A 15,520-nucleotide genomic window follows, 5' to 3' on the forward strand; every position below is an offset into this window, starting at 1 on the left:
AAATAAACAAGTGTAAAGGGCAAAAGGGAAACAGCACTGACTGGACTGACACAATTATGGCATCACATTCAATTAGCATTCTAATACTGCAGTTATTTTGAGGGCAAATGTTTAACCTTCAGAAGTCACAGTGATGAAAGCAGTGATCTCTGACAAAACATTCTAAGATCTTTATGCCTGAAACTACAGATTTTAAACTTTTCACTGATACCATGTTTTATGTTTGTTGATAAAAGAGTGGCTGGTACTGAATATAAATTTATAGGGGTGTATGTGGAGTACTTTGGCAGAGGTCTCCAAACGTGTAGTAGCACTGCTCAGAAAATGTGATCTTGTTGACGGTGTGTCTCAGGTAGCCATGCTTCAGCATACTGCTAGCATATTTTCTGGCATCCCTTCGGTCCTTGAAGCCTTCAACCCGTGAGTACAACCAATCCACCACATCAGCACCTAGAAGACAGCAGGTTGAGACACAGATACAAACATATAAACACCTTTATGTATGAACACCTATTAAAGGCATTTATAATCAGAAATATAGATGTGTTCTTACCAATAACAGCATTTGCTATGGTAATCTTTAGCCACATCCTGTCCCTAATTTCAAGGCCCGAGTCTGGGAGCTGCATCACCTTCACGATGGTGGCCATGTCTGTCTTCCCAACCGTTAGGGGAAGATCATCAAACTCTGAGAAGCACAAAGACTTTTAAAAAACAAACAGTCCAACTTTTATTAAAAGTAAGTAGGTAAATGAATGTGGCATACCATACTGTGGGTATGTTCCTGTCAGTGCAGTCGTGTGAGATATCCAGGCTGCAGGATCAATCGGGCGGACGGGTTCAGCTGGTAATAATGAGAACTGGGTTACATTTCGATTTGAGATCAATAAATACATAGTCAAGCAATCCATGTAAATAATTTGACAGTCTAAACATTTTCCTAATTTGTATCTGTCTAAATTCTCAAACTGAATCAGACAAGGGAATTTGTACAATTTAGGCCTAGTCATTAAGCAGATTTTTGTCCATTAGAAATCAATATGCATAAACCAAAAACCAAAGGAAAAAAATCTTCTGTTTGGGGAAATTCCACATAGACAAAAGAGAATGAAGAGACGGTCTGGTTTCACAAACAAAAACAGAAAGGCTGTTTTGTTACTGTAAGTAGTTAAAAAGTATTTTTTACATTTGCTGCAAAGCCTGTCTGTGTTATTGTATTTACCCTGGGCATCTACACTTTGTTAAGATGAGATCTTATTGATATAAGGACATGTGAGTGTGCACATCATATGTATGAATGTATGTGTGTGCTGACCTCTAGGTATGGTAAAGTAGCTGCGAGGGGAAGGGTCCCAGCACTTGGCTACAGTGAGACTAATTGGGCTGCAGAAAAGAGATGCATGTTCAGTTTGCTCATCATTAAAATGAAATGACAGCTAAATTAATGACTCTGTTTCAACCCCGCTCCTTGTAATTACCCAGTCTTGGAGACGATCTCCCTGAGGATCCTGACAGCATCGTCATTGCTCATATTCTCAAAGTTCACGTCATTCACCTGCACATCAGAAACATAGTCATGCTTAACCACTAATAAATAACAGGCTGAGTGCAATCACATGCACATTAATAATACTTTATGCACTTATGAACAACAGATCAACATCTGATTCCAGTCATTTCCAGATTGTTCATATGGTTAAGTTAACAGCATCTCATACTGGACTTATCTGGATTTATCAGACTTTTAATATTACTTATCATACTCTACTGTACTGTGTTCAGCACAGCTCTTTGTACATACTGTTCATGCGTACAGCCTTATATAAGTGACTATCCTTGCAATCTGTATATATTTATTATCCTGCAGCTTTTTATTTTTGTAACTTACAATGTATTGTTTAGATTAGCAGAATGACAACTATTTCAGAGTAGTGTACACTGCATCACTGGATTTTATTTTCTAGTTCTGCACAAACACTTCCTTGGTCTTTGGAGGTGCATATGTTATGTATAAATAACGTATTTCATTTACTGACCAGATCAAATAAAGACATAATTGTCCCATTATTAGATTACTTACAGTTATGTGCAAAAGTGTGAGTCTTTCATAACATTAAACAACTTAAAAATAATAATGCAAAAGTTTAGACACCCTAACCGTGGCAAAGATTGCCAGAATTTTGTCTGACAAAATTTCCAAAAATGAAGGTCACGTTTGGGGGCTGGAAGGCCAAGGAAACACTCAGAAAGGACTGCTGATAAGCGGTGCAAAAAATGATTTAGCTGCCAATAAAATAAATTCCAAACCAAGCAAAAATACGAAATGTGCAATTTGGTCAAGGGCACACAAACTTTCACAAAGAGCTGTAACTGCATGTAAACATACAATCTAAATTACTTTAATAATTTCTCAGATTAGTGCACTCAATGTGTTATATTATGCTTTATGTAACTGCTTCATATTTTCAGCACTTTTAGTATTCTAAAGCACCAAACAGGGCTGTGTGTACTATTTTGAGCTGCTGCTGCTTCAATCAGTAAGACCATGCTGAACTCAAACATCAAACTGTGTTTAATCTTAGCTGTTTGCTGCAAAGTAAGATCTAAAAAAACAGACAGCTGTGACATCCACACCTCTAAACAGCACCAGGAAAGCTGAATTCAAACCAGATAATGAACCTTTATGCTAATATTCACTATATCACCCAGCAACACAGTGGCATCTCCCTATAGGGAAATCCATCTAATCCATGCCATTACCTTCAGCCTGCCATTCAGCAAGGATTAACAAACTGCTGGAGGCATTTGATGGCTGGAGCTGTGCCCTGGAGACAGCAGCTTATGCTACAGAGCTACAAGGCAGGAACCAGAGGAAACAGCCATGCATTTCATCCTCTAAAACTGATCTTGAGGTAAAAGCCTGATGTCCCTGCAGCGTTTAATCGCTTTAACGCTACACTGAGGCTTCTGCCGGCTCATTCGATTTGTGGCATTATTTTAAGCTGCTTTGTGTGTTAGGGGTGTGGAATGAAACATAGATATTTTGTCCCTCCTGCTATTTTTCAATCCAAATATGCTTTCAGATCTAGTATTATCTAGATATATATAGTCTTCTACAATATGGCATTTGTTCACATATGTGCATTTGACAAAAGCTAATAAGCTGAGGTCAATGTTAAAAGCATTACAACACTTTAGCAATAACAGAAAAATAACCTGAAGAAGCATGTCTCCGGGTTCTATTCTTCCATCTGCCGCTACCGCTCCTCCTTTCATGATGGAACCAATGTAAATCCCGCCATCTCCGCGATCATTACTCTGCCCCACGATACTGATACCCAGGAAGTTATACTTCTCTGTACGGAGTGAAACAGGCACAAAGGTAATCCGTAATGGGTGATTGATATATATATATATATATATATATATATATTGAAATGTGTGGGGGTGTGAATAGTGCTTACCCATATTGAGTGTAACTGTGATAATGTTGAGGCTCATGGTTGAATCTGTGATACTGCTGAACGAGGATGACTGTGGATAGAAATAATGTTTTACACTAAAGATGTACAGGACTGTGGAGAAGCATGTCCACTAAGTATGTACACTTTTCAGGCAAGGCAAGGCAAGTTTATTTGTGCAGCACATTCTATACACTGGCAATTCAAAGTGCTTACATAAAAAGATAAATACACAGAAATAAAGAAAAAAATAAGACACTACAAATAAAATAAAGTAAAATATTAGTTACTGCTGTAGCTGAGCAACATTTAACCTTAAAATAATTATCCTGTCTTGCCTACGTAATTGAAATAAGTGATCTTATGATCTAGAATACCTTGTAAGCGTTGGTTCTACTAAATAAAGGGTGATCCTAGTAGGTACTAGTGTAATTATCTCACATTGCCATAAAACACAAGTAGTGATTTGTAATAATGATTTTTGAATGCTGCCATCTGCAAAGTGCACATCCTTGGTGTGAAAGTTAGTGCTATCAGTATGGACCTCGGCTGAATGCAGTTTTACCCGGTCAATCTTGGGCACTTTGTGTCGCCTGCGTCTGCGTTTATGCCTCCTCATTAAATGAGAGGAGGAGCTCTGCCCTGTAGAACTGCTCAGCCTGAGGAAAAAAAACATGTAGTTACAGACAGGCTCACAAAGATGGCAGATTGTAAACAACTGTGCAAAAAGAAAAATAAATATGTAGTATGCATCCAGTGATGATACAAGAGGCTTGTGTATTTTTTAAAACACTGACCTGCTGGCATCCTCATCTTCCTCACTGTCGATGAAGGAGCTGGACTCCAGTTCACTGCTCATCATGGAGGCACTGTCCATAGCTGTGTCCCTCATGACTCGCTCTGCCTTGGAGTGACCGTTCGCACGCGGAACTGAGGACAACCACCCACAAACACACAGCTCAAAGTAAGAGATACGTGGGAAGAGCACTAGGACATATAAATGCGCTGTACTTCAGAACAACCATCACAAAAAATGTGGATAATGGATTGTTTAGTAATTCTGAAAGTAATCCTGTTCAAATATAATGTTCATATTCATGGCTTGATCTCACACCTTCTGTTTCACTGCTACATAAAAAGTGGGACTGATAAAAAAAAAAGGCATAGATAACATACATTGCTTCGGCTGTGGCTGAGCCTCAGGGTGGCAGCGGATTGGCTGGAAGACCCGAGTGAGGCGGAGGCGTCTCAGGGAGCTCGGGTGGGTGTGGACTTTCCGAGGAAAGCCGAAACAATCCAGCACTGTCGTGGAGGCCATCCTGCCTTGCCTTTGTGTTAGAGTACCTCCCTCTCTCTCACACAGTCCCTCTTTCTACCTCAAAGGCTCCTTTAAAAACATCTGATTATCATCTGTTCATATGGCAACCACATTCCCAGTCCTCAAGCACAGGTGCACACTCTGATCTCCAGTGATTGGATTTCAGGTTCGATTGACGCCTCATGGATGAGAAGAGTAAATGAAGGGCTGAGTGGTGAAGAGTAATAAGAAGGAGGGGTGAAACAGGGGTAAAGTACACAAACAAGAAGGGGACAATTGAAACAGGGAATAGGCAGGCAGCAGAGGGCAGATCTTTCAGGGGTGCTAGGTGGAGAACGCAATTTCAATTCATTCCTTCTCCATCAAAATGTAATTTTCAGAAAACAAATATCTCTCCGAGGTCTACCTATGTTGTATAATTGTTTTCCAGTGAGAGAGCATGAGCCAGAGACTGACTTACATTGCTACAGCAATTTCACTTGACACTTCTCCAGACGTCTGGCACACCAGTCCATTACTGAACAATGCTACACACACATTAATAAACTGAAAACAATATCACGGATATTTGTGAGCATGTTTAGGGAAATAAAGGCGTAGAGTGTCGCCTGATGAGAGTGGGAACTACTCACAGGTCATACACTGAATCCAGTCTATCCATACCTGGCTGTCGTGGATTAAAATTATATATACACATTTACACTATGTGGACAAACGTATTGTCTCTTCTGAGGTCAGGATGTTGGATGATCACCACCCCACCTCATCCCCAATGTATCTCAAAAGCATTGTATGGAGCACCATCCATCACTCCAGAGAGCAGCTCCACTGCTCCACAGCTCCTCAATGCTGGGGGGCTTTATTACACCCCTCTAGCCCACGCCTGGCATTAGGCAGCATGGAGCCGATAGGGTCATGATGTTGATCTGCTCCAGAGAGTCCTATTCTATTGGCAGTACTTCTTCCCTACAGGGACTAGACTATCTGTGTGTGTTTGTAGCTGAACACATTTACTAGACGGGATGTCCACAAATATTTGGACACATAGCTAGTGCTAGCTTGGCAGTGTAGGTTACACGGCCACAGTAGCAAGCTTACTGTATGAAGCTGACTGACTACAAAACAATAGCTAAAACTATAGCAATATAATATATAATATTGGCACTATATGATATTTTTCTGTATAATATATAGCATATATAATAACATTCTGATTCACAGTATAGCTGGTTATAACAGATACGATGCTCCCAGTCACTTTGTAAAGAGCTGTAGTCTGGCCTCTCAAAAAGCTGTTAATGAGACTCCGTTACCTGACGTTAGCATTAGCATCCCCTCAACACATTACAGTAGCTATACACTGTAGAAATCAAACCGCCTTAAAACACAACCTGTCCAAAAACACGCACATTAGACTGTTCTACCACACATTTCCTTCAGGAACACTCAAATACAGCAGCTATTTTCAGCTAAAACGCGTGAAAGTAGGAGATAAAGCGAGTCTCAGAGCTGAAGCCGCGCTTACCTCAGACCCGGAGAGCGGCCACACGGCCACGGCGCGCGCGCTCGACTGCCTGAACTCTCCGCGCGCTTCACCGCACGGACTCTCCCGCGCTGCAGCGGGAGCGAGCACAGAGCCCCTCCCCCGCCTGTACTGAGACAACGGCCGCGTCCCAAACCACGCGAGTGCCATGCGGATGAGCATTAACGGCGGAGTGCTATCCGGACAGGCGGTTTTGGACGCAGCCAATGAGTGCGCTGCTCGCTGCCCGCGGCTTTGTTTGTTTATCTGTGATACCTGAGCAATACCGAGGCGCGGACCAACAAGTGAGGGAGTCGAGTGCAAGGTTAGCCAGCGGACAGGTAATGGATATGGAGCACAGCCCGCACACAACCCCGCCACAGCAGAGAGGCTCGCCGCCTCCGGACTGATACCGGAGCCTAAGCACGCATCCTGCTGGAACTATGCTTACAGATTGGCAGAGCTATTTGGGGGATATTTGCACGTGTGCAATGGTACTAATACCGATACTGGAATCTTAAAAAATATTTTAATGACACTTTTAAATACTTCTGCTTAATAACTTTTATTTTAAAAGAGTAAGGAAAGTAGAGCAAATAAATATGGGCCCAGCAATTTACAACACATAAGGCCCTGTCCACACACATCCGGATACCTTTTTGGTTTTTTGAGAAAACCTCTCCTAAAAACACAGAAAACAACCCTAAAACTGAACATCCTCAAGAGCAAGTGTAATAGCCAAAATAGACCTGGGCTGTGTCCCAATCGTGTGCTAATTAGTAATACTCATTATTTAATAGAAAGTAGGCAGTATAGACATAAGTGTCCAAGTTGAAGTGTCCAAATGTCCATGATGCATCCTTAAAACTGGTCTAGTTTTGAGTGTGGTTTCAAAAAACACACAATGTCCCACAATGCAATGCAAAACAGAAAGGGAGGAGCTTCTAACATCTGGAAAAATACAAAAAAAAAAACAAATTGGAGGATAAAGATGCGAATGCCGTGGCAACAGTGGCAGGAGAATTTGCAGTAACATGTGTTGGCATGGCAACGCTTCATCACTTTCTTCATCACTTCAAAACAGGTTAGTCTGATAATATTTTGTGTACTAATCGGAAAATCTGAACTTTTACCTTATTGTATTAGTGTGTAGTACACAATTGTGATGCTAACATTTATTTATAGGGTTATAAATACAGTAAAATCATAACCTAAAAAAAACTATTCTCCTCTGAAGTACAATAAATAGACCATAAAATATCAGTTTCAGATATCAGCCACATCTAAATATCTGTCCGATGTCCCATATCATGCCTACTGCTACAATTACCTCTACCTCAGTACCTCAGTGATTAACATTTAAGCTGCTCCTCACGGTTTCTGTGTTTAGGTGTTTTGTCTCGACATTCTCTCCCATTAATTCTCCAAGCACAGCGCCGTCATAACCACTAGTGTCTTGAGGCTGCTGTGGCCGCTCCTAAAGTCTAATTAAGCCCCACTGATAAATGATCACTGGGACCTAATAGGGTTCAGGGGTGAAAGCAGCACTATTGTCACAAAGCCAGAGATGAATTGCTGTAAGGGGAGGGGGAGAGGAACACTGAGAGAGCGTGTGATATATGTGCGCTCAGGTAATTGGGCACAGTGAGGAATTTTGTTTGGTGACTTGCAACTGTAGGTCCTGACATCTAAGGGTGTTTGAGTGTTAACACATATCATAACAACAAGAGCTTGTATCTCCAGAATGATCTTCTACTTTAATAAAGGTTAATAAAACAAGATGTTATTGGAATAATTCTGCACCATACAAAAAAAATAACATGTCGGCAGTCACCCTCAGGAAAGATGGATGGTGCTGAGAGATGGATGCTAGACTGTATATGAGCAGAGATCAGACCGTGTTCTAAAAAAAGGTGAAGGCAGCGACTTAGGATATGGGTGGGAGCCATAACAGCATGGGGCAGGGTGGACCGATGGGTAAATATAGTGTTTCCTGTCTGAAGGGTCAGTGAGAATGGCCGGCGCTGTGGCCAGAGTTAGCCACACATCCACACAGCAGTTGGAAAGGGCTGGACTGTGCAAATGGAGAGCAGAAAAGAGTGTGCTGTGTGTTCACACAAATATGTAGACCGTATAAAATGTCAAGTCAGGTCAAGTTAAACTGATTACTAAAACTGCTGAAATATTGTGTATTATTTACAACTTCCCATTTCACATGATGCCCCCAGATTTGGAGGCGGTTGACAATGGAGCACTCAGGTGATAAACAGGCAGTTAGACCGTAGGGCCACTCTAGAGGTGTAAAAACTTAGTTCTGAGTAAATTTACCTTTCTCTTTTTTGTGGGGCAGTGGTGCTCAGCGGTTAGAGCTCGGGGCTATTGATGACAGGGTTGTGGGTTCGATAACCGGGCTCTGCAAGCTGTTGGACCCTTGAGCAAGGCCCTTCACCCTCTCTGCTCCCCGGGCGCCGCAGCAATAGCTGCCCACTGCTCCGGGCATGTGTGCTCACTGTCCACTGTGTGGGTTTCATTAGTGTGTCACATTGCGGATGAGATAAAAGCGGAACCCAAATTCCATCTGTGTCTGTCACTAATGATAAATATGGTTGTCTTGTCTTGTCTTGTCTTACAGAAATGTCCCATCAACACCACAACCCATTTACATTTACATTTACGGCATTTAGCAGACGCTCTTATCCAGAGCGACTTACAAAGTGCTTTGCTATTTACCCAAGAAAACCTTAGCTAGTTAGAATAGACTAATAATTCAAAGATACCTCCACAACCCTGGTGTCTGACTTTTGCAGTGTTCTATATCTCTTTAGAGGAAGCTGTATAAATGCTGGCTATCCTCAGGATGTGATCAAGCCATGAACACTTCCTATAGATCCTATACACCAGACAGATCAATCAGTGTTGTGTAGCAGACCTTGTCAAAGCTATATGTCACTCGGATCCATGCATGACAGTGACTTTACCCTGGTTAAAAGACTGGTTAACTAAACAATCAAATATTCACATTTGTACCTTTATCCACGAAACACAGCTGATTGGCCAAGACGGAACTTTGATTCTTCCAAGAAATGGAAGCAAACTGAATACCTACAATGGATATAAAACTGCTACATACCCCTGTAAAATTGGCAGGGTTTTGTAATGTAAAAATTAAACAAAGAAAATTATGTCACTATTAAAACTGTGAATATAATGTAATGTAATGTCTACTCAGAACAAAAACGTGTTGTGTAGGTGTGCACACTTTTATTATCAGGGATATGTCTGTTTTCAGAATCAGCAATCACAAACTCCTGTTGAAAGTGCCACATAATGCATTTATTCACTGTTTCAAACTCTTATCTGACTTCTATGCAGCAAACATGTGGCTTTTGTTGGGACAATAAATGTCCCTTTGCAATTCTACATGGTCATTTTACAATTCTTTGATATGTTTTTAGAATGAAACAGGCAGTTTTCCTCGCTGGGGTATGTAAATATTAATGATATAAGATTTACTAAACAGTTTTTGGAATCCCCACATTTTACTGCCTTCTCTTGTTTAATTTGGAATGAGGACGCAACAGTTTTCGAGGATCAAGATTTGCCACTTCCATGAACATAACTTTCAATATTAAACCATACCAAGGAAAATACTATTTAACATTCTATGGCACATTTAATTGCATATGTAGCCTCTTGCTCTCGTTCATACAGGCTGTGGATTCTTGTTACAGTGAAGGCTGGCACTCATTAATCATCTCCTGCAAACACTGTGCAATGTGTGTTACAGTGGAAACCTTACTGAGGTTACTCACTGCTGGGTGCTGTAGTGTGTTACAGCATGGCAAGGGGCCTTCAGAACAGCTTGTTGTGTGGCTTGGCCAATCAGATTTTAGTACCTAAACCACCCCTTTAATGCTAAAAAAATATCAGTCTGATGATCTTCACAAAAATGCCATTTGTTTGGTTTGTTTTTTCGACAGCACTCACGTTCTTCTCTTCTCCGCCGGGTCCTCTCTCGCTCCCTCTCTCTACGGTGGCTGAGAAGGGATTCGCTCGTCTCTGTGTCCAGGCCATCTCTGCTGCTCACTGCGTTGGCACTGCAAGCACAAACGCACACACGCATATGATAAGCCTTAGCTAACACAAGCACACACTCCTGCTACTTTACATAACCCCACACACCTGTGCAGAGATGTGTGACATTTAATCTGAAAGGAAATGACCTCAGGACAAGCAGAGAAACTCACTCCACACTGACACTCATAAATCAGCCTCTAAACAGGATACTGTTACTGTTCCTCCCACACTCTCTTCCAGACACCTTACACATACAGATACAGAATATGCGTAAATACTGCCAGGCTGTACAGATCAAATTCAACATCATAATATTTTCCATACACTGATCAGCCATAACATTAAAACCAGGTAAAGTGAACAATATTGATGATCTGGTTCCAGTGGCTCCAGTCAAGGGGTGGATCTATTAGGCAGCGAGTGAACAGTGAGTTCTTGAGGGTGATGAAGGTGCTGAAGCAGGAAAAACTGTGATGTTTTAGACGACTGGGTCAGAACATCTCCAAAACGTCAGGCTGGTCTTGTGGGGGATTCTTACAATACTAATACTACTAATAAAAAATATTATTATTAATACAATACCTATAATAAATACTGTTGTGTGCAACAATACAGATATACTGGCATAATGCATTGCCCAGTATTCTGTATATAACTCATGCACTGTGTACATTAGCAAGCTTCTACGGTTGAAAGAGTGGAATTACAGAGACACGCTCTCATGTGTGCAGCACTGACCTGCGTAACCTCATCTGTCCTGGAATGAGAGATATTTGCACAAACACAGAGGGGGTTGCTAGGTTTCCACACAATAACAATACTGATATATTGGTGTTTTATCAAACAGAATTATTATGCTTGTCTCCAGTCAAACCCCTAGAGGGAGAGAGAGGGAGAGAGAGAGAGGGAGAGAGACTAAACATGTGTGTGTGACTTGGAGATCAGTGACCTCAGGCTTCACAGAAACCTGAGCAAGGTGAGAAATCTACCTGCACTGAGAAATAGCTGTGGTTCTGATGCTCCTCCCAGCTGTGGAGATAATTCAGACATCCACACACACACCAATCTGCCCCTACAGAAGCTCCATCTATCATTACCCATAATGCACTGCAGAAAATGGGTCACTCTACACAGTAACAAATGCGTCTGCCTGCTCAGGATGCTGCAGTTTTCTTTGGGGTGTAAAGCTCATTTGCCATACTGGGTAAAGAAACAAAGACATGCATGCGCACACACACACACACACATACACACAAAGATACACATACTGTATAATATCCCTGACTGTCAAACAAAAGCATTTTCACCATAATGTGAATCTGGCAGTTGTTCTGTATACTGCACCAGTGTTTCATGATGAATCACCACCACACCTCATCCCCAACTCCCTTAAAACCCCTCTGAAGGTTAAACAGGATTTTTCCTTCTGTACAGTTGCTGTTTGTGGAATATGAGGTATTTGTGTAACAGCAGCATACGTACAAGCGGTACACTGTGTTATATCTATCTGTATGAGTGTACAAAATAAGCATCAGAATGTGATAATTATGTATTATTATATTAATTCAGTATCAGCCGTCTGTTAGCTGGTGTGGTAGAGCTGGAGACGCTGAGCTTTCCTCTGAGTGTGTTGGCTGCTCAGCGATGTCGTTAGCAAAGAGGCTGTGGTTGGTTCACATGTATTGGAGGAGACATTTGCTAAGAGTGTCAAGAGCATTGCTATTTCTAGAGGGAGCTATGAACGGGTGGGTTCACTGACGTGGAGAGAAAGTAGGAAATTTCAACAAACAAAATTACAAATAAATAAATAATTACTTTTTACATAGACTTCCATTGACGTTAAGAGGGTTTTTTTCCTGTAAAGCTGCTGTTTTGGAGATTTTTGCATGACCACGCTGATAAATATAATTTACATATTAGAGTCTTAGCAGAACTCATTTGAGTGTCAGTGTCTTAGAGTGTCTTAGTGGCACAGTAATGAACCTTAACCCTCTAAACCAACCTGTTCAATTCCAAAGGGCTAAAGACAGGCTGTGATTGGTCATGTAAAATGTATTACAACAATTTGTAATATTGTAATGTCATCAATAAACCTCAGGAGAAAAATAAAACATCAAAAATGTAACATTTGGGCCCTTTAACTGCAAATCTGTTCAGACTCAGACTAAATAGAACCACTCTTTCCTGTCAGAGCATTATTGTTTATACCAAAACACACAAATGACTGTTAGTTTAAGTGTGTGAGCAGTCAAGCAAGAGTAGGAGTTCATCCTTATAAAAAATTAAGGACATGCTTGCATAGTGTTACATAATCACAAAGACTAGGAGAGGTGGCGCTGTTCACAATCTGACCACAAGAGGGCAGACAGATCTCTCAATTCACTCAGACAGCAGAAGACCAAGTCATAGAGTGGTTCCCAGCCCTGGTGCTGGAGTATCCCTGTCCAGCACACTGGAATGATCCCCCTGCTCTGACACACCCGCTTCAACTGAACATGGGTTTGTTGATGAGCTGGACTCAGTTTCTCAAAAGCATTCTAGTGTTAAGATAATCTTATCTGATAGAGAGAGTGTTCAGAGTAATGCTCGCTCTACACCAGAAAAAAATCTTCTCTGTGCTTTGATGCTTTTGGGAAATGAGGCCAAGATTAGTTGAATCTGGGGCAAGAATTACAAAGGCGTTTCTTAGAAAAACCTGTGGAGAAAGATAAACACTAAGAAGTTCATATGAGTGTTCTTAAATACAACTGTTATGAAAAGGGTTTTTCAAATATTGTCTTAAGAAAGTCTGAAAGATTTTCCCAGGAAAGCTTTTATGAATCCAGACCCCTGAACTCACACTTACAGTCTAAGTCGAAGAGTGAGGCCACTGGAAATTCCTGAGTTTTATCTTAAGTATGAAGTGAAAAAAGTCACATTAAAGAAAATTTACTTTGACACTTCAGTGAATCCGGCCGCTCGTGTATCAGCTCATGGTTTCTTTCACTTTATGTCTTTGTGGATGATCGGTAAGGCTTGCAGGTGACTTTCACACTACTTCAGAGTGTAATACGGACTCCATATTCTCATATCTAAATATCTGAGCTGGGGTGTGATGTGGATAATTCGGGTCTGAACAGCCTGTAACCGCTGCAGTGTTTGCTGTGCTGTGGTTAGTAATGGCAGGCAGCGGCCCTCAGAAAACATCAGCACTGCTTTCATGAAAAGCTCTAAATGATCTGGACCACAGCAGAACTTCATGCTGCTCTGTTTAGTACCTGCAGCGTCCCAATCCAAACACTTCTGTGCCCTGTTAACTACACTAATAAATGCACTGCTAATGGGAGTGCACTACTTTTACCTGCTATTTGTAGAGGCAGTGTGCAGTCTGAGACACAGCCTTGCTCTGCACACTCAGAGGTAAATACAGCTCCTCTGAGCATTGGGGAATTACCTGAGAGTGTCTAATTAGATGAAGCTGTTTTCAAAAATAAAGGTAATTGAGAGTTCAGTGGGAATCAATATGTGAGTTTCTTAGTCTGTATTGGTGCAATGTGAACAAGGAGCCTAAATATCTGAATGTTGTGAAGCTCCCTTGGGTCCTGTTGTTGTTGTTATTTCTTAATAAAAGGCAGATATGGGTTTCTTTTTTTGTTGTCACACAGGCTGTTTTTGTTACTGTGGTTTTAAAAATGATGTGTAAATGTGTTCTGTTCTGATTGGCTGCCCTATATTGTGCCTCACTCAAAAATAAAGAGTTGTGACTTATAACTTCAGTATTTATGGGCTAATTTTTTATAAACTGAATAGGTGAAGTCTCTGTGTGTGTGGTCCCATTGCTTCAGTGTTTCAGGTCTGATGTTTACAACAGTGAACTGATAAGGAAAACACACATGCACAAACACACCAGACCAGAAACACTGGAACAAAGGGACTATATATACACAGAGACTGACACTGTACACCTGGGGAAGATAACGAAGGGCAGGGCAACAAAGGAGGCACAGGTGGGAACACTAATGACTAGGCGGAGCTTGGGCGGAGACAAGGGAGAAGACACAAACAAAGCCATGTGCTAAAGAGCACAAGGGGAAACCCAAAACAACCTGACAGAACAACCAGGAGACACAGAGCAGAGGGACACAAACAGTTTGGATCAGGGGTGAAAGTGTGTATACAATCCATTATGCTGTTTTATTTTAAAAAGGGGGGAAATAATAAAAAATAAATAAAGGAACTGCATTAATAAACAGCTTAAAATGACTTTTAACTGGACTCTGTCCCTCTCTCTGTCCCTCTTACTCAATTCCACTCTTTAAATGTTATTTAGTAAAAACAGTTCTATATAAAACCAAAGAAAAGGGCTCCACTATAGTTGCTATAGTTCCACTAAGAATAAATATAATTTCCAAATAATTAAAAAGCATAACTGTGAATATGCATTTAATTCATGTGGAAAAGCTCTCCATAACTGAATCAAGTCAATTTAATACACCTCTCTCTCTTTCTCTCTCTCTCTCTCTCTCACTCTCTCTCACTCTCTCTCACTCTCCCCCTCTGTCTCGGAGGTCTGTCTGGATTGCCGTGTGTCTGTAAAAGTCTCTTGAGCATCAACAGTACACTTAATGTTTGGCCTCTTTCTTGCGTAACCAGGCAGTGTATTCATGATCGCAGGACCCTTCTGGAGTTTTCTGCCCAGGGCACAGATACCACACATTGTCTACCTCCCCTCTTTACTTTATCTGAGCCCCGCAGTTTACGGACGAGTGAGGCCAGTAGGGGAACCAGTGCTGGAGGCTTCCACTCTCTCTTTCTGCTACACTACTGTCAATGTTTCTACAGTCACAACAATGCTGTATAGCTGTATTTGAGATCGTTGCACAGATGAGCAGATTAGGTATATTAGATATATTAGGTGTATTAGGTATATTGGAGTGTGTGTGGGTGGGTTGAGGGTAAGGTGGGAGGTGTACTGGCATAAATGTGCATATGAACCACAAATAGGCCAACACCAGTACAAATGAGCAGTGAGCTGCACTTACACGGGTAAGAAATGAAAGCTGGATAAAGTTAAAGGGCTCATATTACAGGCTGACTTACCTTTTTTTTTTAACTTAATTTGTAAACATCATCAAAATATCAAAAGGAACAGTCTGTAAAAGC

General features: G+C 41.2%; 1 protein-coding gene across 1 annotated transcript in view; it reads right to left on the minus strand.

Moving 5' to 3' along the window:
* The window catches only part of dvl1b (dishevelled segment polarity protein 1b), a 41,084-nt gene that overhangs the window by 9,806 nt on the left and 15,758 nt on the right, over positions 1–15,520 (minus strand). The window contains exons 4-13 of the mRNA XM_072666176.1: positions 10,289–10,398; positions 4,259–4,391; positions 4,027–4,120; positions 3,465–3,534; positions 3,217–3,356; positions 1,479–1,555; positions 1,316–1,383; positions 767–844; positions 554–688; positions 283–450 (exon numbers count right to left, since the gene is read on the minus strand). Coding sequence (XP_072522277.1) covers positions 283–450; positions 554–688; positions 767–844; positions 1,316–1,383; positions 1,479–1,555; positions 3,217–3,356; positions 3,465–3,534; positions 4,027–4,120; positions 4,259–4,391; positions 10,289–10,398 — 1,073 coding nt within the window. The remainder of the gene's footprint in view (positions 1–282; positions 451–553; positions 689–766; positions 845–1,315; positions 1,384–1,478; positions 1,556–3,216; positions 3,357–3,464; positions 3,535–4,026; positions 4,121–4,258; positions 4,392–10,288; positions 10,399–15,520) is intronic.

The sequence above is a fragment of the Salminus brasiliensis genome, chromosome 21 (genome assembly GCF_030463535.1).
Source record: "Salminus brasiliensis chromosome 21, fSalBra1.hap2, whole genome shotgun sequence".
NCBI classification, from domain to species: domain Eukaryota; kingdom Metazoa; phylum Chordata; class Actinopteri; order Characiformes; family Bryconidae; genus Salminus; species Salminus brasiliensis.